The 26317-nt window shown below is 48.5% G+C and overlaps 1 protein-coding gene across 1 annotated transcript in view; it reads left to right on the top strand.

Annotated features, from left to right (window-relative positions):
* Positions 1-26317, top strand: part of LOC132904523 (uncharacterized) — a 165401-nt gene that overhangs the window by 4643 nt on the left and 134441 nt on the right. Inside the window, exon 2 of the mRNA XM_060955092.1 lies at positions 17543-18025. Coding sequence (XP_060811075.1) covers positions 17543-18025 — 483 coding nt within the window. The remainder of the gene's footprint in view (positions 1-17542; positions 18026-26317) is intronic.

Genomic DNA, 26317 nt, shown 5'->3' with positions numbered 1-26317 from the left:
AGAGAGAGAGAAAGAGAGAAAAAAAGAAATCGATTTAATGAAAGAAACATCCGGGTTCTGGACCCGGTTCGGCCAGTCGATCGATCCATCCGTACGGTCGAAAGATCGTCAACAATATCTTTGTAGCAATATCGAGCTCTAAGAGTGGACCAGAGATGCTTGCGTAACCGGTACAGACTGGTACCAGGGTATTGTTCGTCGATTTTGCATTCCGCCCGGAACAAATTTGAAAGGAATCGCACGACCGTGGTCGTCGTGGTGTCGTGATGGCACAATAGACAAATCGGTGGCAGAAAACGCTAGCCAAGGTAGATAATGCGTAACGGGTTGCGGCAAGTTCGGTACCTGTATCTGAATCTCGTATTCCCGTGTACGGTTCACCGGATCCGACCTCGCGCCGCCACGATCTCTGGCTATTACTCATAACCATTACGTTCAGGTTCAGGCACCGATATTATCCGATGAAGACTGATAAGCCGTTTAGACGGTTTCCAGCGTGCCGTTCCGTGCTTCATTGTTGTGTACTATACGATACGCTGGATGGCTTATAAAACCGGCGGAGGGGGAGGAATCCGCGCGGTTACAGGCCGATCCGGATAACCGATAAGCAAGGACGTGCTTATGAAACTTGGCACCTCGCTATCCGACTCTCGGATCTTCCGCAGCCAGCCTTCGAAATAATCCATAAATGCTACATTGCTGTCTATCATTAGTTTACGTAATCGAGTTACAGATCTGCACGGACCCGATTCTGACGTTGATCGAGCGTCGTCGTGCTCCGTTTCACTTTGGTCCTCTAGAAACGTTCGATTTCCTTCGATTCAATGGAACGGTTCGTAAGTCTCCGTACGTATATTCCGTTCTGTGAACTTCGTTCGATTCATGACTTCTTAAACGGAACAGTTTGTATATGTATACATAGGTTCGTAGATGCGATATTGCCAGCTACGTTTTTCCATCGTAGCAATCGACGCGGATGGTATCTGCGTGGAAGTATTCGAACAATGGTATCCACTTAAGAATACGTCCGTACCAGGCGGTGATAAATGGCATGCGATTCTCTGGTTTCTGCCCTTGACACGAGTCTATCGCAAAGTCTCGCGAACCAACGTCCCACAGTCGATGTCATTCTGAAGGCTGTGAGCCTCAGGGGAGAACACGCACACGGCACCGGACGCTCTTCGTACACTGAATAAATGATGCATAACGCCGCGCGGCTATTCTGCGCGGTCAATGCGAGTTTTAACAGCTATTCCTCGAGGGGTGAGCGCGAGAATCAACCGAAGGAATTACATCTGATCCGCCGCGAAAATTAGGGGGAATGTTTCAGCGGATACAATCGACGGTTGCCGCCAATGTCAAACGCGTTACTCCTTTTCTTCATCCTACACGGATAAACTGTCGGTACACGGATTTTGTACTGCGAGTTGCTGTCAATGCTGCCTCCGTAGAAGGCGATTCGTATTAAATACACGAACGTGGGATTGCGCTATTAGAATTATTAAAATTTAGAATGATCTGCAGTTGGTTATAATTTACAATTCTATAAAGGCATTAATTTTAATATTATGTGATTCGATATCTGAGAACCTCTGGTCTATCATTTACTTTGCGCCCCGTTAACTAAGTGCGATCCATTTGGTCGATCGAACGCCCACGCGCGTCGGTGGACGGTGTTTCCTCGACAATGCAAAATCGCGCCGACAACGATCCAATTTGATACGTTCTAAATGACGAAAGACGCTGTCGCAATCGTTGCTGCGCGCCGGGGCTTTAAAAGGAGAGATTTTTTCCTGAACAGCGTGACACGAAACACGCCGTCGAACGAACGAACGAACGAATTCTCAAAGGGTATCCTTGACATTTCGCTGGAACATTATACTCTCGTTACGGCAATTTTCTGTTATTACACTCGGTACACGAGGGAGGGTAAAAAAAAAAAGTGGCGAGTACGCGATCGTATACCTATCGAACAGTTGGCGTCTCCGCGGCTGTCCGTGGTCACGACAGGAAACTAAGCCAAAGACACGCGTGAAACGCGCGTGCGTGCTTCCACGTTGGTGTGTACCGTTATCAGCGATGATCTGATCGCAAGAAACGTCGAGGAACAGCGGCCCTTGATAAATAACATCGGGAAGCGTCTTCTTCCCCTTCCTCGATCGGGTCGTTTCGGTGGTCTTCAAAGGAAAGTGATGAGTCAAGATAACGGGCAAAACTGGCTCGGAAGCTGCGCGAGCTGGTTCGATTAAAGACGGTTCCCGTGTATTACGTCGAAACGGTTTCGTGTCCTGAGGGTCGGCCAGACCGTCGCTTGCACGCGCGAATTCGAATAATTGCCGAGTACTTAATGCGGGAATTACAAACACGGGGTGGGGGGAGCGGCACTGTTCGATCGTTAACGAGCTAAAGTGTATTATTCTTGGTTGCGTGAACGTAGAAGGAAGGGTAACTGGCGAGGGTAACGAAGCGGGAAGAGATCTGGTAGTCGGAGTGGATGCGGCATATAAAGTTTAGCTGAATATTCGAATAGCATCGACCTATGTTTCTTTGCCTATTACGGCACACTTAAGGACGGAGAGAGGCAGAAATTCACAGGTAATTCAGCGGGCGGTGAGTATCTCGGGAACCGATAATGGCTCTCGAGGAGGTTTCAGGTTCACTGGAGTACTCGCTCCTGACGGGGAGGATCGGATAAAGATCTAAATGCCTGCATAGCCGTATGTACGGCACGCCAAGGAAGATCCTTAAATACTAGCAAGGTAACGAAGGTAAAGGTTTCTCGTGACGTCCGCTTTGGTGCCGGAGCCGTCAGGGGTCAGTGAGCGCTCCGGTCGGCAAACCCGACTGCTCTCTGAATTCTCGATCGCTCGTCTCTTCTTCCTCTCCTCCTTTTCCTTCCTTTTTTCCCTTTCTCTTCTCTTTCGTTCTTGGCCCGCGTGCACTATGTTTCCCACTACTCGCCAAAGGGGACTGCCAACGAATATTTCACCCTGATAAATCCCATAACGCGATTTATCGCGCAGCCTTCGGGGACGAAAGCTTCCTCGAAGTGGAAACTATTAAGCGCGGGTCTAACGTGGCGCCACGGATCGATAGAACTGAATGGTCGCGGATCCAGAACCGGAGGTCGGACAAAGTACTTGCGCGATTCGTACCGAACCAACGATACTCTCGCAGAAGTAAAGTGGAAGTTATAAATCGCGCGCTCGGTCGAACGAGCTCTGATTACTGATCGAACGGCAATTTGAAAAAGGGACTGTACCGAGGGTAGACTGCGGCTTGCTTACCGTTCTATTAATTTCCTAGTCGGCCATCTTCGAATTACCTCTCCCTTTCGTAATTGCCGATGCTCCTCGACTCGTTTCCTCGGATAATCGCAGCTGAATTATTTATACGCAATTGTTTGATATATGGATACAAGGGATACAGCGAAACCACGTGGAAAAGGAATTTCTTTTTTCTCTTCCCTCTTAATAAATGCCATAGTCGCGTGATTTACGTCACAGCGTAATTAATTGTTGCGCGACGAGAGAGAGAGCGAATATCGTGAATGTCGTGGATGAAAAATAGGAGTCGAAAGGCGCAGATGCGTGCCACGTCTTGCAGGTTAATATCATCGGTCGCTTACGTAAAAGTAATTGGTGAATTGTCGAACGCGGATAAGATGGGATGCACGGCTGTTACGCGATCAACAAACTGCGGCCACGTTCGCAGACTTTCTAACATCCGCCCACCTAAATATCGTATTTAAGCTACTATCTAACGCCTCGTGTGTTCCGTAATTTCTCTACAATCTTCGGAAGACGTTTATACTCCAGTTTACAATTGCCATTACGTTTCCGTAATCCTTAACTCCTGATGCGGTTTTCTCTGGTGGACTTTCCGTGACGTATCTATGCATTTCTTCGATCATTGTTTGTTTCGACCGTTCGCGGAGAGACGCGATCACGAGATATCACGTCAACGAGAGTCGTAAATTCCTGTTACGATTAAACAATCGACGCCACGAACTGATCGATCCCCTTATTTCTATTAGGATAATAAGGGTGGTTCGATAGAGGGTACACTGAATTAACAGTGTAAATTAAAGTTTATTCAACAACTTATTGACTGTAGATATATAAATTGATAAAGCACAGTTAAGTTTCGATTGCTAAACGTAAGCTTAGATGACGACGGTTCAAGGAATGTTTAAACACTGACTTTCTGTGAGGATGATGCTGAGGAGGAAAGCTTGCGATGGATGGATCTAAGGACACGAGAAGAGATGATTTGTTAGGAATAGGTTTCGTGAGGGAAATTGACTTCTCTGTCAATTGGCTAAATTTCTAGGTTGGTGGGTGAAGAAGGGTGCTAACCGTCCCCGAGAGAAAGTGGTGAGTGGGAAACATCACGCGTGAGAAAACTAACTTCCCGAATCTTCCCGTAGTAAAGAATAAACCTTTAGAAAACGAATTACTAAAAAAGATGTTACATCCGGCTCAAAGGACATTAGCTAGAATTTCCTAAGATTTATGATAGGTCCTTAAAGCAATTGAGGGTACGCCGTGAGGATGTGCGGACACCTGGTTGCCATCCTGCTCGCGGTGTATGGCCTGGTCCAGGTAGAATGTCGTCAGACGTAACATTGTTAGATAGGGAAACTACGTGTCGAGGCATTTTCGAAGGCGAAACTGTATCTAAAATTGGGTAACGAAGAACCTGAGCCATGAAGGGAGATTCGTGACTCGAGATACGTCACTTTACACCGATCCTAATTACTTTAGCATGTCATTTTACACCAGCGTCTAATCAGCGCCGCAATCGGCTTAGCGAGAACCTCGTTACGGTGGTTAATAGGATTTTTCTTACGTTACTGCTTTGACAGACAAGATCCGAAGCTTTTGTGCGTCTCCAAGTGTGGTGGTGTACGCGATACGCGATTAGAGGTGTTCGTGTGCGCGTCGTGAACAAAGGTTTTTAATAAAGATCGCCGTACAATCGGGGAGACTGAATCAGCCAAGCCAAGAAGACCAGCGGGCAAGTGCACACCGCACATGCAATTAAAGCCCGAGGGGATTCGTTCGATTCTTATTTCTTCTTGCCGCGAGTGTTCTAAAGAAAAGCGAAATGAATGGCTTAACTAAATGGTCAAGCTAACGGGAATCCGCGGAAACCATTCAGCCAACGATTCTTTCATACGTCTTTACGTAGAAAATTATTTACTCCCACAATTGACACTACCTTGACTTTTCTGCAGGTCCTATTCAAATAGAGTTGATTACCGGCATTTAAAACAGTGGGTCGCTCGATTACCTTGCTGACTATTTAACAAGTCCTAAATGAAACCTACTTTCCTTCACCTTTACCCTTCTTTCATTCTTTTCATTCTCTTTTCCACCCTATTACAATACCAAATTAGCAGCTCCCGCAAACAAAGAGCGCACGAACGAGCAACGAATCGGAACTCCAAACGCGTGTTTCATCTGTATGAAACAAATTTTTCTCGATTCACTCTCAACACAGAAGTTTCAACCTTTCTAGAAAAGTTTCTAGAGCCTCTCTTCTCACCTTCTCATTCGCCACGATCTCCGAGGCATCCGCGTCTTTCAAGGAGGCTCGTCGGTTGCACTAGAGTCGTCCGTTTGACCCGACCTCGTGAACCACGCTCCACCCATGGAACTCCGCTAGAACTCGTGCAAAGCCGAGTCGCTTAAAAGGATCGGAGGTTCGTGTGGTTGCCGCTTCCATTCGCCCTTCCATCGGTGCCGGGTGCCGAGTGCCAAGCCGTTCGGTAACCATCGGCGACGCGATCTCGCGGGAAATGGAGCACGCCGGTCGATTATATTCCAGCGAGGTCGAAGTCAGGCCGCCATCTGAACTCTACTCGCTCGGCTCTCTTGCATCATGGATCATGCTGCCTTTTGTGGCACTGTTATCCAACGGGAAGCACCGTGTAGAGAGGCGTCCCCGTGTAATTCAATTAAAAATAAACCGGCCGCGCAATTATTCGCTGAAGCCGGAGCCGCACGGTGAACGTGATATCAGCATCGTTCGGTCGCCGTTACACCAATTTGCGACGGATTACAGTGAAATCGCTGACATAACTGTGCTCCATCGCCGTTTCTTGTCGCATTAACCGATTCAATGTGTTCTACCAGCTCGTTCGCCGGCGATTATCGCTCGTTCCCTGGTTAACACGTTCCTTGCCGCGCTGCTTTCGTACGATTTTCTAGTCAGTCGTCGTGTACCACCAATAATAGGTGCTGATGTGTTTAGGAACGTGTGCTTTTTGTTCAAGAGAATTTACATCATTACGCGAAAATGTTAAATATAGTAGTTAGGATGATACACGATCTTTCAGTATCTCAAATTAAGTTGTTTTTCACCAAAATCTTTTATAATCGTTAAACTTCCATCTTCCATTATTTATGTAAAATCTCCGGTATTTCTGCACGAAAATCGTAATACATATTCGTAGTTACCGGGCGAAATACTAGGCTATCGCACGAACACAGCACGTAGTTCGTTGCGTGGGACGTTTGTATAGTTATTCTTAGGGCGAAGAAACGTTATTAATCTTCCCTTCGATGCGCTGGGGCCTGTCGACGCCGACCACGGGAACTATAGCAGCGTGTTTCCGGCTCGACCCGGGGTCGAGGTCATCCACGTAATTTCACCTAAACAAATCGACGTGCCTCGCTCGATCGAACCTCCTCGTACAGCCTCCATCGTTTCGCGCTCCTCCCTTTTTCGACGCGCACGTATCATTTTCGCCAACACGAGTTGTGCACGCGCTGTTTACACGTTGCATTACCCCCGAAGAACGATCGCTCGATCATCGGATCGTCCACTTCCTCGTTCGAACTCTGCGCAAAAATAAACTTCAGCCACGAAGAACGATCCCTCGTAGATCGTTACAGCGATTTCGCGTGCGAGGACGACGTTCTTCCTCCATGGCGAAATTTATTCCGCGAGCATCCGTTGTAATTAACGCGTTTCCAGCGACGATACGTCGATCCGCCATGGAGCGCTGGAAATTGGCGTCGAGCGTTCGAAACAGTTACGCGATAGTCGTGATCTTGGATTACGTTTGCTGAAATAACTTCATCGCATCGTGTCGTTTATCTCTGGTTAAGAGAATTTTGTCACAAATTCTAACGTATCTAAAGGATATTTATATATAGCGACTTTGTTTATCTTTTTCTATTGATCACAGTACGAGTTTAGCAGTTTAAAGAAATTCACTTTCACGTTCACGCCTTAACCCGGAGAACGATTTTTCTTTACACCCGGAGTTATCGTTTCCTGAAGTCGTGTCTATTCCGGCCTCTCGAAATCACGACCGGATCGAAGCCATTCTAGAAGCACGCCGTAAAGCGAGAGTCGCAGCAGCAACCACTTGTCATCCACTTAATCAACATAGCGCCAGATCGAATTCCGTGAGAGTAACAGCAAGCGGTCGCGTTTCCAACAGCAGCCCCAATGACCTGAAAGTAGCGGAGCGTAATGAATATTTTATAAGGATAGAGAGTCAACCTTCGAACCTGCGATGTCTGTATCTTCTTACACCGGTACTTCGCTTAACGGATTGACTTCTCGAGCTTCCTTCATTCCGCTGGTTGTAACCAGAAGCAAACGAATCGTTGGTAGCTTCATTCTTTGAAGTGTCCCATCTTTTCTCAAGATTTCCAAGAAGTAATCGCGAAGGAAACGGTAAGCATACACCGTAGCTACTCGATGGTACCCGGAGACTATGTCTGTATCGAGGACTCTCTAAGACCGCCTGAAGTCTCAATCCGTACGCGTCTCAGGCATTTCGTCGACGGGGTCGCGCACACCTCGTCGTGCATATCGCGGTGCCGTGATTGCTACGTATTTCACGGCGGGGTCATTTCGATCGAGCATTATCGAGCCGGAGAAACCATAACGAGCCCACGTAGCGTTGCTTGCGCTTGCCCCGGAGCGCGCTGTCGACCGGCAACGAACGTAGACTTTAAACGCGTGCACGTACACCCTTGTTCATAAGTATTAGAATATCTAGCGATTTCATACAGAACACGATAATTAATAAGTCTAGATTATGAAGAAGCAAGATTAATCGATTAAAATTATCTACGAGTAGTATTGTACGAGTATAGGCACAAAAATTATTTGCACGAGTCAGAAGAACGCGATAAACGAACAATTACGATACTTTCAGATTTGTTTCAAACTTTACCGGTATAATCACGATAGCCGAGTCTCGTTACACTGCTGATAAAATTTCAAAGTGTTGCGTATAAGATACGTAATATATTCATAGAAGGTTTCTATGTACAAACGAATACTTTCGTGAGCAACTGTACGTGAACACGTGTACGCGATACGCGGCCAAGGTGTACCGCGTCGTGCAACCGCGCAGAACCATAAGACACGTATGTTTATATCGTGGCGCGGTGCACCGCGTTACGTCGCGCACGCGGGGTGCACCCATAGCGCATGTAACGCTCGCGGAAATGTATGTACATCAGCTACGCGTTCGTGCTTACACAGAGTGTCGTTGTAACCGGCTGCTCGCGCCGCTGCCTCCCGTTCCACTCGGGATACAGTATAGCCGCTCTCCCGTGCATATTGTTCCACGATTACGCTCCCATTTCGCGGCTAAACATTTCGTTGCTTCCACGACCGCTCGGCATACCGCGCCGATTATTCCAACTCTACCGGTCGTGTGACGCTTTCACGACCGCCCGTGGCACTCCGCAGTAGCATCGATGCGCTTCTAGATACCTTTCGATTTTAGACGCTGCCGAGAATACCACTGTCTACCGGGAACTTGTTGCCACGTAGATCGCGAGAGATGGTAATGCGGCAGTTTAGAACTTAGTTTCTGCTGCCTTGGGGACAGTCAACCGTAGAGTTTAAGAGAATACCGATGTGCCATTGAGACGGAGAATTTTACCGGATGAAATCGAATCCCCACTTTCTCTGGTTTGAATACTAGAAACTATGCGGCGTATACAGTGGCGAATAAACGAGCGTTTGGGAGATAAATACATCAGGAAATACGGTAGTTAGCGCGCAACGTATCCAGTATAATTTTGAGGAACTTTCGAAACTCGAGGAATTTCTCTCTGTCTCTTTCTCTCTCCAAGGTTCGTTCGAGATGAAAACATGGTTCGTGGATAGAAATCTAAGTAAAATCACGTTGTTCTCGAACAAATAGCTCGAATCGCATAGGAAGATCGGAAGCGTTAAGATCGTGGTTTATAGGAGCGTGACCCGGACGGTGTAATTATAAGACGCGTTCACGATAAAAGAGCTCTCGGATTCATAGTTTGACAGCAAATATATGCACGCCCACTGTTGCTCCATCGGCTGCTCCTCCCTCCGTGTCGTGCGCTCGCGCGCGTAATATGAAAACCTGCGTCGGCCGGCTTGACTGGCGCAAAAAGGTCGCGCGCGGCAACTCGTTAAAGAGGAGGAGCGCGGCTATGCCGCGGTGTATCCACGATCATCTGCTTCGAAATTATAATCTTCTTATTTACATTCCCGCTAATTGCACGTTCGCTCGCACAACTTTGTCTCCTGCGGTGCTTTTCGCTCCTATAAATCCGACGCCCTGCCTCTGCCGCGTGATTAGACATTTACGCGTATATCGGGGGAGCGTCCGGAGATTATAGTTTACATCGCTCCTTCCGCGCTGTTATCGCGCCAACATCGAGAAATCGTGGAAAATCGCTAGCCAATTATAATCCCTGATTGGATTCCTTCGCGCTGACTCGAGCACTTTATTAGGACGTTACAAGAATCCTTGCAGTTCCTTGCTCTCGTTTTTATTCACTCGCTATCGATGATAATAGACAAAACAGAGCGACATGCTGTAATTCAAACAGCTAATTGACATTTTTGAAAATACCTTGATGACGACTTCCGTCTTACTTAGCTTTCCCCTAATTTCAGCAAAAGTAGATGCGTATTTCGACAAGATCCGCGCTACGCACTTGCAAACGTACATACGCATTGCAGAAACAGTCGGTATAATTAGATTAGTCGGAGCTAAGAGAAAGAGAATCGAGAAACAGCGGCGAAGCGAAAGACACAGAGACAGAAAGAGAAGAAGAAGGAAAGCAGACAATACTCTCCAAGGACAGGCGGTATTCAAATGCGTTCGTTACTATTGCTTCTGCTCCTGTCGGTTGCCTGTACGGCGAAACATTTTTACAGACTGCAGCCGTGGCTGCAGGACAACCGTCATTTTTTTTCTCCTCTCACAGGCGAGCGTCCTCCCTTTTTCTCTCCCCTTCTTCGACTTTCATCCTCCATCTTCAAAAGCAGCCTCTTCCACTCTGGTTTCCTCTGTCGCGAATCCGCGCTGCGCAAAAACCGACACCTCTGTCCCTTTTCGCGTATATCACCAAGCTTTACTACTCATTGTCGGGAAATATAGCGACACAGTGACGCGCGGAGAATTCCACGAGCGGTCGAACCTTTGTGCCTCGCAAGAACATCGCGTCGTTACCTGGGCATAATTTCCGTTCGCGCGATTATCGGCGAATGCTTGGCAAAAGGTGACGGCCACCTCGAATTCCCGGCACTGTTCGCAATATCGCCAGGCTCTTATGGAACTCCGTGTGTCGGACAAAACGAATCGCAGAAAAACGCCTCGTCGATACGTGGAAGTTATCGTCGTATTAATTGAGTTAACGATACGAACGTTTATTAGAACAAATTACGGGGAAATGTAATTAGAAGGCGGGAGTTTCAGAATTATGCGATTAGTGGTTAGGAACGCATTGCGCGCGTTCATCTGTGAGCATAAAACTCGTGATTACAGATACGACTAACTCGCATTCTCGTTTTGCTCAGGCCCGATAAACACACTCGTCGATGGTTATTAGCGTATTACGCGTAAGAATATCGCAATACGTTTACACGCGAAGAAAAAAAACCGTAAAACGGTTCGAATAAAAGACGATATTAAAAGAATGGCGAAAGAAGAAGTTCGATTAAAACGCTTAGATAGCTACTCTGCTTGCTTTGGAGCAGAGCATGCAATGGAATTATATCGTAGATACGGAACATAGATAAATCAACGTGTTAAATCGAAGACAGGCAAAAACGAGTTTACGAAACCGCAACGATAGATATGCATAAGTATTTTCTCATAGGCGTAACCTTGTATTTTGGAATTCAACACTGAGAGTGACCTCGAGTCAAAGAAATCGGATCGATTTTCCTGCATGATCCATAGTCGAGCAAGCATAGCCTATAATCCGTTCACATTCCTCCGAAACGGTCCAGTCGATCGAAGATATCCGGTGCCTTGTTGGCATCATTAGCGTAAGATCGTGTGACGTAACGAGCCAATCAGTGTCCCAATAGTCCGAGTAATGATCGTGTACCGAGAGGTATTAGCATCGTGGACGGACGGACGATACCGTTAAACAAAACCTTACCTCGTGACCTTTGCCACGGAGGGTCGCGGTGGACTTCACCGATGACGAGGACGATCTTGTCGAATCCGATGCAGTCTTCCACTCGAACCGTCGGCTTTTCTGACCTCAGCCGCCACCAAGAAAGCAGATACGAAGGGGACGAGTAATCTGGATCACGACCTCTGTTTCTGGTCGAGGCGTAAAATGTCACGACGATCGAATCTTCGCCTATCTCTTTCTGTTAGATTCACTCGCACGCGTTTGCGATATTTAATTACCTACACACAAATAACTTACTTGCGTAAGTTCATTAGTCGTTTATATTCGAAGCCTATACAAATGATGGTAAATTCTAAGATTAATTTGAAAAACGGTGTTTGTAACATCATCACTTGCCTGTATTTTTCAATTTATGCAGTTGATCAATGTGGCTCCCGCAAGAGAGCGGACGGTTCAAATGATTCTATCAAGTAGGTAACATCATCTTTAACGTGACCGTAAACCGTCGTGCTAAATTATTTCTCAACTGTACTTTTCTCCACCTCGTCGCTACTCTAGGTGTGAACACGGTGTATTGTCATTGTTTGTAATATTTTTATTGAAATTTTTAATTCCTTCGAAAGGGTGCGCCCGAAAGCAGGGAACAATGTGGTTCCAAGCGTGTCGAATCGCTTTAGGCGATCGAACGACCCGGTGCATGTAACGAACTCCAAGTCGTTTAATTCGATCGGTGACGCAGCAAGGCGAGCAGTGGCAAAAAATAATTCACGGGTCGCGGAAGTGTACGCTCGCGCAGATATCCCGGATAACACGCACGAGCGTGGTCGACGAGCTGCGCCTCCGCTCGACAAAAATGACGGTCATCGAAGGCTTAATTGCTATCTTTGATCTGAAAAACGCAACCGCCGTGAAGCGTCGTCCACGCACAGCGACCCACAGTGAACACGCTCGCCTGTGTATCGTTCATCTTGTCGAACGAAGCCAACGAGCTACGAGAAACGAGCGCGCGACGATCGGAGAAAAACCTCCTGAAACCTGGAACCGTGGAGAAACGCGTTTTCGCATGGAACCGGCTTTGATTAATCGCTCGGTCGGTTAATAACAGTTTGTCGTGCGTCGACCAACGCGACTAGGCCGAGGATTGAAATCTATTAGCGTGCATAATTCCGTTATAGTCCCTGGCAGCTTCATGAATTATGTTAACCCTGCCGCAGCGATCGGTGGGCGGTAATGGGTTAATAACGCTCGCCGTTTTCCCTGCTTCTACGACGTCCCATTGAGGCACGCGCTCGCGAATCCGCGACGTTCGCTGCATTATTCTACGGATCGTTCACCGGATCGTTCGTTGAGACTTTCGACGACGATGAACCGAACGCTTCCGTGAACTGGACAAACAATATGGACCACTCAGGATGAAGTGGCGTCCCGCTGAGTCGCTAGATAATCGTTCGAGCGAAACAACGGAATCGTTTGCGACTGGTGACAGATCGTGACCCGTCCAGTCGTAATTACGAATTCCGGCAGTGCTTTATTGCTGTCCGACATTCCGGCGCGCCTAAAATCCTTCAGGACGGTGTACGGTTGCTGTCACAACAGCCAGGGCATTAGTAAAACCGATACACAAGCGTATCGTATACATTGGTACACTTGGTAGAGCGTCGTCAGTGGAGATAAGGGATCTGTTGGCGTTCCAGGTCTGGAGCCATGGATCTGACCTGATCTCGCGACGCGAACATATATGGAGAGGCGACGCGGCGCTGTGCACGCACCACGAATTCGTGGCACGCAACGCGACATCGTTGCGTGAAAGCCGAGTCACGGATGTACACGTCGATCACGATCGATAAGGCCTCCGAAAGGATAGAGAACGAACGCAGCTTCGTGCTCTTAAAGCACTGCTCTGCCACAGAACGAGAAGTATCCGCTGGAAAGACAGCGGGTGCATTGTCCTGGTTCGTGGCCTCGTGGCCGCGAGAGTGTGCCTTTCCGCGACCAGGTATCACGGTGAACGGTCGAGGTTCAAAGGCGCCGACCGACTGCCACGCTGACGCTGAATTTCGCCAAATAGGTACGCAGTCACATAATGCGCGCATTATATTCAGCAACGGGCAGCCGGCTCGCGTTTGACCGGCCTCCGTGTGTCTTTGCATTCGGGCGAAAGGCAAACCGACGAATCGTCGGGTCCTTCTGTTCCTTCTTCGTCGTTTGACCTTTGCTACCAGGAAGGTATCATTTGTCGAGATATTGGTCGAGAGACTTTCGCTTTTCGTTTTGATTTTTGGAGAAGACGTGCCGGTTTTGCGTATAAGGGAGTGAAAGAGGGACCGACGTTTGCTCTGACTCTCGGGTCCTCTTCCGGGTACTTTGGTAAAGTCGTTTGGGGACGAGATAGGATGGAGGATGTAAATTTGAACTAAAAGGGAAGAGATGTAGAGATTCGAAGCTTTCAAAGTAGGAATTCTCGCAGACAAATTCTAAATTGGACCACACTTCGACAGTGGAATTTATATTTAATTAATGAAAGCGTTTATCTCGAGTGTCGTTCGGCTCATGCCATTTTCTCGAGCCGCGACTAGTTTTCAATTTCCATCGAAATTCATGCCCTGCCTCTTAAACATTCTTCAAACTAGCCTCTGGCGCGTACTAATAACACTATTCGATCGATAAGAGACGCACGTCGGTCAGTCGACAAAAATATCTCTTGCAGATCAAGTTTCTTATCATCGTACCTTGGAATATGACGCGTGGGCGCTTTTTGAGGTTCTTGAGTCCATTTGAACACAACAAGATCACGCAGAATAGCAACGGCGCATCCTCGATGATGTTGAATTGTTAAAGGAAATGGTCATACGGTTTCCTGGAAAAGGGCCGGAATCGGCGGATGTCCGAGGAAACGGATGCGAATCGACGTGGAGAAGGATGCAAAGCGACAGTTAGGACAGGAACACGGTCGAGGAAAGGCGGCGCGTTGCCTTCGTCCGGGGAGCTACAGAGAGAAAAGGAGAGACACGTGTACCAAAGAGAGAGAAACAACCGTGTGCCACGAGAAGGACGGAAACGGCGAACACGTAGAGGACGACGGACGAAGAAAACAAGAAGAAGCGGAGGATCTCGCGAAGCGAGCCACACAAAACCCGAAGAGCTGGCGAGCGAGACGAAGAGTAAGAGGGACGAGAACCAGCCCGAGTGCAGGCCATCCAGCCACGAAAAGGTGTAGGGCAAACGTATACAGGGTGTGCCATAAAATCGTGTTACTCCAATTTATCTCGAAAACCTGATAAACCGCTTCCGTGATCTAAGAGTCAACCGATGATTAATAATCCATGGTTGAGAAGGTGTAAGAGAGCAAAGTTTCTATAGAGCCAAAATGATATGCGTTTATGCGATACTTGTCGCGTGTTATTAGTCAAGGCTGTCGTTTTAAGTGAAAAAATAGGCGATTCGATGAGGCGGGAAACTATATTTCACGCATGCGATGTTGATAAGCTGTCCTCGCCTAATTATTCATTCCTGCCTGATATTTGCTATGGAAAGATCGAGAGTTTCCGTCGGAACCGACAAAGTAGCGATTATTTTGTAAATTTTCGATAAGCTTGACATTGAAATTATATCCGAAGTCAGTGAATCGTGACCAAAGACTAGGGATGAAAACGAATAAAGTAAAGAAACTGATCGAGAAACGAATTGATTAATCAGCTAATGTCACGGCTATGCTGTTGCTCTAGAACAATGCCGCTTGTCGGTATTGGCCAAACTCGGGCCCTCGCGAAGGTCCATAGCGTCTCCAAATAAACTAGAACGAGTCGCATGGAACGAAGCCTGGCAAAAAGAGAAGTGGACTCGCTGGAATGAGCAGAGAGCATACAAATGCATCGCTTAGCGAATGGAAATTTGCGAGCGAGACATCGCGGATCGCCAAGGCTAACTATCGTCGATTTGAAGATCGAGTTGCGATTAAATTTGCCCCGATTTTCTCGGAGGTCGAAAATCGAACATTTTTGTGTCATAGCGTGTCTTTGATGGAAACAAACGAGATCATACGACGAGGAATAATTGATAATAAATTTCTTCCTAAATCTTTGTAAGACATCAACTTTTGCTAATTATTCTTTAGGACTCGTTATTAAATTTCTAAATAAACTCAATTTCCAACGTGTAATAAATTGCCAAGGTATTCGTTATAAAACTTGTTGGTTTCCGTGGTTGGTTGACCTTTGTTTTTTATTAGCTGTCACGGTATTGCCCAATGCGTTATCACTTTCCTTCTCGTTAGGAGAGGCAAGATAGCTCCTTCCAGTTCTTACTTCCCGGTACGCGGTCGAATCGCCTTACACCTGACGAGCTCGTTGATTGGCCGAGGCGAAATTTCACGAGCGGTCTCTGATAATGTGCTCGCTTTTGGGCCGAGGAAGAGCAGCACGCGGAGCCCGGGACAAAAACGAACGACAGGAAAAAAGCCAAAGGAGATAACAGCGTGGGGGGTGAACGAGTACGCGAACGGTCTCCGGAGAGGGCTGCAGAACCGGAATTTTATACAGTGGCGTAACACACTGGGTAATACGCAGAGAATCACGAAACTCCTGGTTGGAGGCTACTGCTCTTGTCTCTTTCTCCTTTCCTCCAATCGTCTCTTTCTCGTTCCATTTCGAACACTTGGCTCCTTGCCGTATCTTTCATTTCTTTTTTTTCCTTCTTCCTCTTTTTCCCATCTGACCGGGGTCGAGATCTCGCTGTTCGATTAGCCTTTCGACGAGGTGGACTGTCCTCTTATCACGAATGCCTAAGATTCGCTCTTCGCTGGTCAATTAAGTAACCTGCGTTACACGGCTAATTAATTTTGCTGCAATTAATTAAGCTTCGTCTCGTCGAATCGCCAAGTACGTTTTATCTGCTGGAACGGTTCAACGTCTCGATCGTTTTCGATGGTACCATGGCCCGTCATAAATCAAGATAATAACCATGACGCGAAGAATTGGTTAGCGTTTCTTCGAGATCGGTTCGCCAATTCTGCATCCGCTTCACCGTGCCTGACTCGCTTCGAACGAAACCTTCGAAAAGTTTTCTGCTATCGTATCGCGCGAGTAATTGTACCACGGTTGATTTTCCAGGACAATGATTCGATAAAAAACGAGAACAAAGGAAGGCCTAGCGAAAGAATCATCGATAAAGAAGAACCAAAGTCAGGTAATGGTAAGACGAGACCAAGCCACGCGGTGGCGGCTCCTAGCGGCGATGGCCAGAAGTAACGATGACCTTGCCAAGGTCACCGCGTCCTAACTACACAGAGACCCTTCCCTCGTTCTTTCTCCGTCTCTCTTTCGTCCTACATGGCCCTTATTATTATAAAGCAGTTGCCCTGATTCCCCCGAGGCCGTGTGCCATTCATTCGCCTCTCGTTCGTCTTCTGGCTGGCCTCCTCTCCCCTTCCACCGGCCTTTTTCTTCTCTTCACTTTTTGTCTCGTTACATGCACGGCCTTTCTTCATCGGCTCGCCGGCTTCGACGCTGAAATCGAAACTGCCGGACCGAGGCCATTATTGCATCTCTATTGTGCGACGCTCTGTTTCGAACTGGCTGGCTCGCGATCCAAGCCGCTTCATTTCCCTTTTTCCTGCCTTTCATCGATTGTTCGGCACGCTCATTTTTACGAGCCAACACGATCGCGCTTCTCGTTTTTCTCCGTAAAACCAAGACCTTGCACCCCTCGATTTTCGTCACGAGAAGACGATGGAACAAGAAACGATATAAAAATTACTCGTTGATGATCGTTGGATGTAACTCCAAAGCGAATAACTTACTTTAAGAGCATTCAAGGCTTGATTAAATGTTATTCCAAGACGTTTGGAAGGCTCCCGATGATAAATTAAGGTCGCGTATAGTTCGTTTATGATTAGTTATACGATCAGAAATCTTACAACGTTCCCGCAATATTCGCACAACTTAAACTATAAAATACATAATGTTCTAAAATGCTCTAATGCTCTGAAAGTAAAATATCATAGATGTGTATTTATTTTACTGACTAGATGTAACAGATACTCGTATATAGCCTCATGTGTATATCGGGGATGGACTTTTACCTGCGATATAGGTATGCCGCGTTCGGTAGACGTATCTCAACACGTGAACCCACTTTACTCGTTTCAGAGGCAAGAACGGGGACTCCTCGACGGTTCAGGAGGCTGGCAACGGTAGCAGTGGCGGAGGATTGGGAAAATGGCTGCGCGAACATTTAGGAGGCGGCTCGAAGGGCGGTCAAGACGGCGGCGTTGCTACGAAAATGACCAGCGGCGTGGCGGTTGAGAGTGCCGGCAACGAAAAGCCCTTCGGGAAGACCATCTATACTTCGCAAAATCTGTACTGTAGTCTGCCGAGGGACCACGGTCGGCATGCTTACAATGGCGGCCGAAAGGCTGGCCACGGGAATTCCGTGAAGCTTCAAGGCCATGATCGACAACGATGCGCCAGTGTGAACCATCACGAGAAGATCACCTTCAGCGACCTTGGTACTTTGACGAGGGGCGGGCCGATCTATGGTAGCGAGGGGAAGACACTGAAGAAACGAAATCGCGATCGACGCAGGCATTCCCTGAACGAGATTCACGAGCAGGGCCGGCAACGTCGTAAAAGGTGAGCGAAAATTCTAATTAATTCCGTCAAACGCACTGGCATCGCGGGAAGAGACCCGCGTGCAAGACAGCGATTTACCGTGGTCGATGCAAACCACAGAGTCATCTTTCTGATCTACGACGACCGCAGATACGCGGCGAGATTAATTTAATTTGTTCAAGCCCACTCGCCTCGTGAGTAACCGTCGCTTTGTTCGTGTTTCGGGACTAGACGTAATTGAAAACTTGATCATTACGTGGGACTCGACCAAGTTATACACAGGACGTTTCGTATAGTGGTGGTAAATAATTATACGAATAAATGTATGACAAATGATAGGTTTTTTGCGCCGGGTTTTAACAGTACCTGGATTCCTGGTTGCTCCCTTTTCGAATGTTCAAACCCGTTCTTACAGTACTCTTAGTCCATTAAAGGTACTACATATACGTTGTTCTATTATTATCAAAAACGACACGGTGCATTCAAAGTTGCAAGAAATTCGAACGCTCACGCCGCCACGTTTATATCGCTGTAATAAACGACCACCGAGCCGCTGCAATTAATTTCACGCGGTGACTCGCGCCAGAGGCGGTTTTCTTCTTCGCGGCGGTGGTTTTCCCGCGCTAGGGAATCGCTACTCGAAGCACGGTTAGACGATCGTTCCTTTTTGTCCGGGACTCGTCTCGGCGGTCGCGGGAACTTCGCGGAAGCCTCTCCACTTGGGAGACGAAGCTGTTTCTCTTCCCCCGATGATGAACAACGCGTCGAAAAAGGGAATTACGAAGGCTAGCCCGCGGCACGTTCAACACCCTTCGTCCCAACACGGCTTTCGACAAAAACGAAGCAAGTCGTTGGCCGTGCGTCGCTCGCGACTAAGATTCCCCGCGTTCACGTGTTGGGTCCTGGACGCGAGCGCAGCCTCCACGAGCATTGAATCATCAACTGGCAGATTGCGCCATAATGCGTCGAAACGGAAGCGCGTTCCGCTGCGAACAGTGCATCGTCCTGAACGTAACGAGACGTCGACGACCTCGAGATTTCGTTTCGACATCGCTTTCCACCGCTGAGAAATCCGACGGGCGTTTCGTAGTTCCCCGGAGATAGAAAAAAAGAAGGAAAGAGTGTCATTGCATTGCAAATTGCCGTACTTTCGTTGCACGTCAGTCAGGCAGATTGTTTCTCGCGGAGAGTGCCGAGTCACCGAACGAGCGCAGATGCCGACGCTTGTACACGCGCGTTACGACAGACCTTAATGCCAATTCATTCGATGAAATTATAAAACACGCGGCACGCCGCGCAAGCCTCGAATCGCGGTTCTGTTGGTCGGCTCTGACCGCTTGCAACACACGGAATTCGCAGTCACGGTATTGTACAATTTCCTGTGGAGGAATACACCCCGCGGGGTGTAACCCCGATTTTTAAGCTTTGCCGAGCGTTGCACGCGTATGTTCTTCTCGACGACTTCCTCGAACACGGACGCCGAGCTGCGATGTCGAATCTCGATGAGTACAGTCAGTTTAATCAATAACACTGGAAGATACTTAGAGACAAAGGTACTTGCACTTGGATGCGTCGCGTCTGTTTTAGAATAATATTCTATTCTGTACCAGCTATTGTGACGTGGCTCTTGCTTCCACGTGTCTTCTTTCATTTTTATCTTCGAACTGGATCAACCTCGGGTACTCTGGAATCGGGTACATCAACCAGCCAGACGGTACTCGAGTATACTTCACCTTTGTATCTCTACGCTAACAATATCAACAGGATTACACTGGATCACAAGAGCCGTCTCGATATTCGCTTCTCGACAACCTTTTTCCTGCCATTTTCTCGCGCACGCCGGCCCCATAACCAGCTGGCGCGAACGAGCAAAGAAAACCGCCACCCCGCGTTCAGATACATATCGACGCTCCTTTCATAGTCCTCGAGATAGAACCACTCTCGACTAGGATGATTTAACGCGGCAGTTTGCCGGTGCCCCCGCGAATGTCCGGTCATCACGACCATAGTAAGACGCTAGATCCTTACGTCGGTTGTAAGTGTCCACGACTGGTATGCGGCCAGTATGTACGTCTGGGATATATGGTTGTCTTCATACTCATCCTTCGTATAAGGTCCTCTTCATGCTGCACGTAGCCGTGCTTCCCGTCACGGAGAGGATCTGTGCTCGCGCAGCTCGCGAAATACCGATGTAGGCAGAGTTCGTCGGTTCTCGCTGTGTGCTTGGCCAGAGAAAGCAGGAAAGATGGAAAAGGCGAGACGAAGAACGAGAGAGGAACGAGAAAGAAACGCGAATTGCAGGGTTGTTGGGCCCTGAATTTACGGCGGAGACCGCGATAACCTCGATAGCCCGACACGGGTATATTGCCGCCCCGAAGACGGTCAGCTGTCTATCGCGTCGCTGTTGCTGCCTCTCGTTGACTTTCTGCGCGTATCCTGTAATTTCGGGAATGCGTTTCTCTTTCCTGGCGAGAACACCGAGAAATCGAATACATAGGTCGGCTTCCACACGGGATGAAAGTAACGGCAGAGTTTCTTTCGATAGGGAAATTCTCCGCGGAACCAACCGACACGGTGATCGACAACCGTCCACCGGGATCGATAACGCTGAAACGACACCAAGGGAACCGCCGCGACGGCGGCTGTCACGGTGCCGCCGATCGAATAGGCTGATGGAGCAAAAAAGCGAGCGCACAGAGCACATATTTCTCGCTCTCATATCTGCTCGGTGGTTGTTTATTAATGTTCGGTCAGCGCATAAACAATGACTCGAGAGCCGTTCCAGCTGGCTCTCCGGCGAAAAGTATTACGCGCCTGGCGCGCGAGAGTGAGCGCGCTCTATAAAGCACGAGAATATCGTACAATCGGAGGCGGACGTCTCGGTATGTATCCACGTCAATGCAACGTACGACACTGGAAAGTGCTATACCTGTCACCGGCTCGACTCACTCACGTACACGCACGCGTGCCTGTCTATTGCGTCTGCTACCATCGAAAAAACCTTTTAAGTAACGACGTATTCTCACGCGTTTATTCACGAGCCACGCTCGCGGATACGACGCGGCTGCGCCTACTTATAACGCGCAGGTGCGAGCCAAGGTTTGTGCCTGTACACACGCGTTTCATCGACGCGGCCAAAACCGTCATGTACGCGTTCGGTATACTCGAGAGGCGTGTAAGAGTGTACATATTCCAATACACCGTCACAAAATAGCCGGATTCGGCGGTGTGTTAACGTATTCGTTAGGCAAATTACACTGACACGTTCGCGTCAGGCAACACTTGCTCTTCTTCCTTTCTCTGCCGAAGTCTCTTGGGCCAGCTCTCCCTTCCTTGCGATCTCCAGCCATCGACAAGGCCCTTCGGTGCTCTCCCTACTCTCTCTTTATCTTCCTCTTTCTCCGTTCACCTCGCCCTTAAACTCTCTCCTCCGTCATTCGCTTTCCTGCAGGCTCTCGTGAGCTAAATATAGCTAAGGCTGAGATATAAATAGAATAACCCCGCGGGCCAAGATGGCTGGGGTCAGCTCTTGCATCGTCGTCTTTGCCGTCTTATTCTTCTTCTTATTCTTACGCCTTTTCTCCTTCTTTCTCTCCTTCTTCTTCCTCTTCGCCTTCCCAGCTGCTGATTTTTCTTCTGGTTTCTTTTGCACATGTTAGCTGCCCTGAACTCACCAGGATTTACCTGTCCCCTTGGTGATCGTACGGCTACTCCAAAGGCTTTAACACCTTCGTGTTCGCCCCGGGCAATTTCATTGGCCGACCTTAGGCCGGAGAGGTCGGTTCCCCCGATAAGAGGTCACCGACATGGGTCCTCGGTTGCTCACCACCCTTCACGGAGCTCGAGGTTTCGGCCGTTCGCGTGTTCCGGAGTTTTATTGCTCGCTGCGCTTGATCTTACGTAAAATAAATACCGGCGCGTTTTGCAGCGAGTCGCGTATCCCTGTGACCGCCACGTAAAAATTTGAATTCCGATCTCGTCGAAACTCCTCGGACGAGATTCGGAGTGAAACGAACGTGGACGGGCATAGCATGACGCAACCGAATGGAACGTCGGAAGAGCAAAAAGGGAGAAACGGTTAGATATTCCATTTTCGTAGGTTTTCAACTCGTAACTCGAATTCGTATCTTTTTCGACGTTCGAATCGGAAACGTTGCGTCGCCGTAGCTCTCTCGAACACCGAGTTCCAGTCTAATCGGCCTAGATTGAACGGCGACCCACGTACGACCTACTGCTTTATACGGGGGATACGGTTCGCGGAATATCCTGCGTTTATCATTCTATACGAGAACTGGAGGTCGCAGGATCGGAACAGGAGAGGCAGCAGAGGAGGAAGAAGAAGAAGATGATGAAGAAAACGAGGAAGACGGCTCGAGGCTCCGTTCGACCCTGGCCAGGGCCGTATCGGCGGGATTAATGGCAGTGACATCCCGCTCGTGGCCAGATGAGATTCTCTGGCTCGGTCGCGAGAACGAGCAGGAGAAAGAAGAGGGGAAACGACGAGGAAAGCAAGTACGGCGAGAAGGACAAACGGGGAGAGAGTGAACGAGAAAGAGAGAGGGGAGATCGGCGAAAAAGAGGAGGAAGGAGAAGATGTCCAGAAGAAGAAGAAGAAGAAGAAGAAGTCGACAACGACGAAGCATGGTGGAGGTGGAGGGCACCCGATGTGAGTCGAGTGCGTTGACCTTAGGATTCGATGCGCGTCCTTGAGGATACCAAGATGGCGGGTTTATGCAACCGGCCACAATGGTATCCGCTGCACGCTGCGGATCGTCTCTCTCTCGTTGCGTTCTATTTGACGCACGACGCGATTCGACGTGGTTACATTCTCGGGGGACTCTCGTGTGTGCACACTTGCACACACGTTCCTCCAGCGTTCGCGGCGGTCTCCTTCTCTTGTAGAAGAGCGCGCGGTGGCGCACTCGGCCACACGGGTACACGCGTGCACGCACAACGTGCGTACGACCGGCACCGACATGAGCTTAAAGACGCGCCGTTAAACCCAGTCAGTCCAGTTTCCATCGGCGCAGCCTGCATGGACGAGCCAGGAATACGGCGTCGATTTGAAAGGAAATCAAATCCGTGGAAAGGCCAACGAACGGCTTGGGATGCGCGCGAGAGCATACGACCTCTGCCACTCTTACCACGCGCGCACACTCGTGTACCGATCACGCGAAATATGGAAAAGCGGCTACTATTTTCGATGATCGTCCTTGATGAGTCCTTAGAGCGTTCTCGTGACTTAACTCGTTAAACACCGGTCAAAGCACGTTCGTCATTGGCTCGCCAACGAGCTTGTTCTCTCCGTTTCGAGCAGCTTTTTTCCTCTCCACTTTCGATTCCTTTCGAAGACGTTGTCGCTTTCTTGAAACACTGGCTACAACTCCTACGACTCGTTCTGCCTCCGTGTGACATTTTCTGAATTCCTCCGACGGCGGCTATTGATAGCGAGCAGCATGACATTTTTACAAGGCCCCGGGTTGAGAGTCGATCGTACGGTTCTTATTAAAACGATCGATCCATCGAGCGTGTACGCGTCCGCTCCTTTTCGGTCTCGACCCTGGGTAGCTGGCCGCGCAGTCGTTGCATGTGTACTGGCAGCGCACGAAACGTTCGCCGGAGCGGCCAATAAATTTTGTCGCGGTCTGTCCGCCGGCTATAAAGATTCGGGAACTGGAACTCAGGAAATTGGTACGTCAGTGTCATCGGGATGTAAAAACTTGTTTCTTCTTCCTACTGCACACCGAGGCATGTATATAGTGGCGGGGAAAAAAGCCGCGGGGATTCGATACTTGACAATCGAACCATGGCCACAACGACGACCCTCTTCGACCATTCGCGCACTAACTGCGTATGTGTGCACGCTCGTGAGGGGGAGTCCGAGTGTAATCGTGTGCTCGTGCATACGGCCTGGCATCGAGACACAAGTACATAGTTACACCAGTACAGACAGGGTACAGAGACACGTACACAGAAGGTACTTACACATAAGCGACTCAAGCAGGGATCCTTGATCCTACAGGAATGCAGTCTTGGCGGCCCACGCGGCCTCAAGTACCCCACTCTCCGTCTCTGTCTCTTGTTCACTTGCCAGGTTGCCTCGTTCCTCTTTCTTCGTTTTCACGAGATCTAATCCCCGTAGGGCCGTTCGTAAAGCAAAGACCAGTATTGGTCGAATGCACGCATCTTTTCGTTATTCCGCATGTTTTCCCCGGTGCAGCGTGAACGCACTGTTACGAGATTATTAAAAGCGAAAGATACACGCGTGAAGAACTTTAGCGTGATTTAGTTTTTCGAGTACGAAGGGCAGAAGGAAGATGGTAATCGGCGATTCGGCCGACCGACAGTGACCAAGACAAATCACCGTTACTACTGTTATTCCCGTATCGTCGGTGAAATCTGAACTCGGGAAATCAAACGCGGCAATTTATCAGCCGAGCGGAGATTCCCCGATTAAAATAGGGAAAGATCCTATACGATAAATTGTTCGAAGCGCAGAAATCCAAGCGGGCCTGGTAAATCAAGGGAAACTGAATCCGAGCTTGCGCTGGGTGGCTCGTTCCGTTCGAGCTCTCTCTCGAGAGAGTTGTTTGCTTCGAACAATCGTGTCTACGTTTTCTTCTACGTGTACGCGAGAACCGCGAAAACAAAGTGAGGTAGAGAAAGGAGAAACGATAAACGACAAAGGCGAGAACAACGCCCGGCGTGGTCGTACCTTTCGAGACTTTTTGCCACGTATGCGCCGGTTATTAATTCCTGGCCGTTTAACGTCCGGCCAACAGAATGATAGTCGGGTTTCAGCTCGTTGTGTTCCACCGTCACGCGGTTCTCGCGTGATCGAACGAGCCACGTCTCCCATAAATAAACTTTTCATACATCAGCATGGAGACGGTGGCAGCGTGGAATAAAGCACATAGAGAGATGAAATCGTAGCCTGCACACCGCAGGATACGCGGTGCATCCGCACTGACGGTGTCCGGTAGCTCGCAGCGGTTTAATCGACGTCCCGCGAGGAACTTTTCCTCCCAAGCATTTCTCCGACGCGAGACCAGCGCGAGCAGTTAAACAAGCAACACCGTATACGCGCGCCAGCGCGCTCTCGAGAGGGAAGATCATCTTCGATCTTCAAGGTCGACTGCATGCTGTTCGAGGCCTTCTCGAGGAGGCGTCGATCCAGCTACGGCGAATTCGTTCGACTGTTTTCTTCGTCCCGCAGCTGTTTCCTTCCTCCGTATTCACTTACGTTCAGGTGCCACGTTTGCCATCCCTCTCTTCTCGACGGTGCAACGTCTCCAATTACGTACACGCTGAATTTCTGTGCCCGTGTCCCTCGATTATCCGAAACATGATGCCACCCCCGCAGAAAGAAAACTTTAGCGTTGCGTTAGAACACGACGAGGACAAGGTATTTAAATCTAGAAGGTGTCGATGAGAAATCAAACGCCGTTCTGATTCTTTCGAACCTCTTTCACCTCGAACGATTACTTTCTTCAATTTCTTTCGTCAGATCACACAGTATAAGTTCGATGTGTCTTATTCTTTGGAAGATTTTGGGTTAGAAAGGGAAGAGGAAGAAGCTCGAAGCGAGGAGAGGGAATCAGAAAAAGAAGCAGAGTCCGCGTGGCATGTTATTACGGATACGTTCGAAGATGATAAGTACGAGCAGGAAGAATTTCACGAGGAGAAAGAAGTAGGTGAAGAGGAGGAGATGTCGCTTTCCACGACGGTTTCTACCATCGAGGAAAAGGTTATAGAGGAAGCGCCGAGTCTGGTAGAATCTGAACACGTGTTTGCCGAGATACCTATAGAGGTGCGCATAAACCGTCGTTATTCTTGTAAGTCCCTAGCCACTCGCAGTATTTCTACTTTTGATCCGGATATTTGCACACAATATGATCGATGCGTTGTAAGTGGAGAAGAAATAAATGACACAAAAATTTCTAACATTTCTTTCCTAGAGTCCGGCTGAACGTGAAATGATTATCGACAAATTGAAAGAATTACTATGCGAAAGATCTAATCTGAAAAGGAAAAATAGGCTGTTGGAAATATGGGTCACTCGAAATATAAAGAAGGTCAGGCTACAATACTCAGATTCATCATTTTCGATGCTTTACATTCCATATTACATAAGTGCCCCTTTTGACGAAAGAACAATGGCACTCGAATTTGACCTCTTGTTGCATAAGCGATCGTTCGGATAGACTCAGCAACGTATGATACCCTCGGATTCCACAAAGACCCGCGAACAAATGGAAGAGATATACAAGGAAGCGCTGCGCGAATACAAGATGCAGGTCGACGAGATATTGA

The sequence above is a fragment of the Bombus pascuorum genome, chromosome 2 (genome assembly GCF_905332965.1).
Source record: "Bombus pascuorum chromosome 2, iyBomPasc1.1, whole genome shotgun sequence".
In the NCBI taxonomy this organism is placed as follows: Eukaryota; Metazoa; Arthropoda; class Insecta; order Hymenoptera; family Apidae; genus Bombus; species Bombus pascuorum.
Note: the sequence above shows the minus strand (reverse complement) of the source record. Positions and strands in the feature narration are given on the sequence as shown.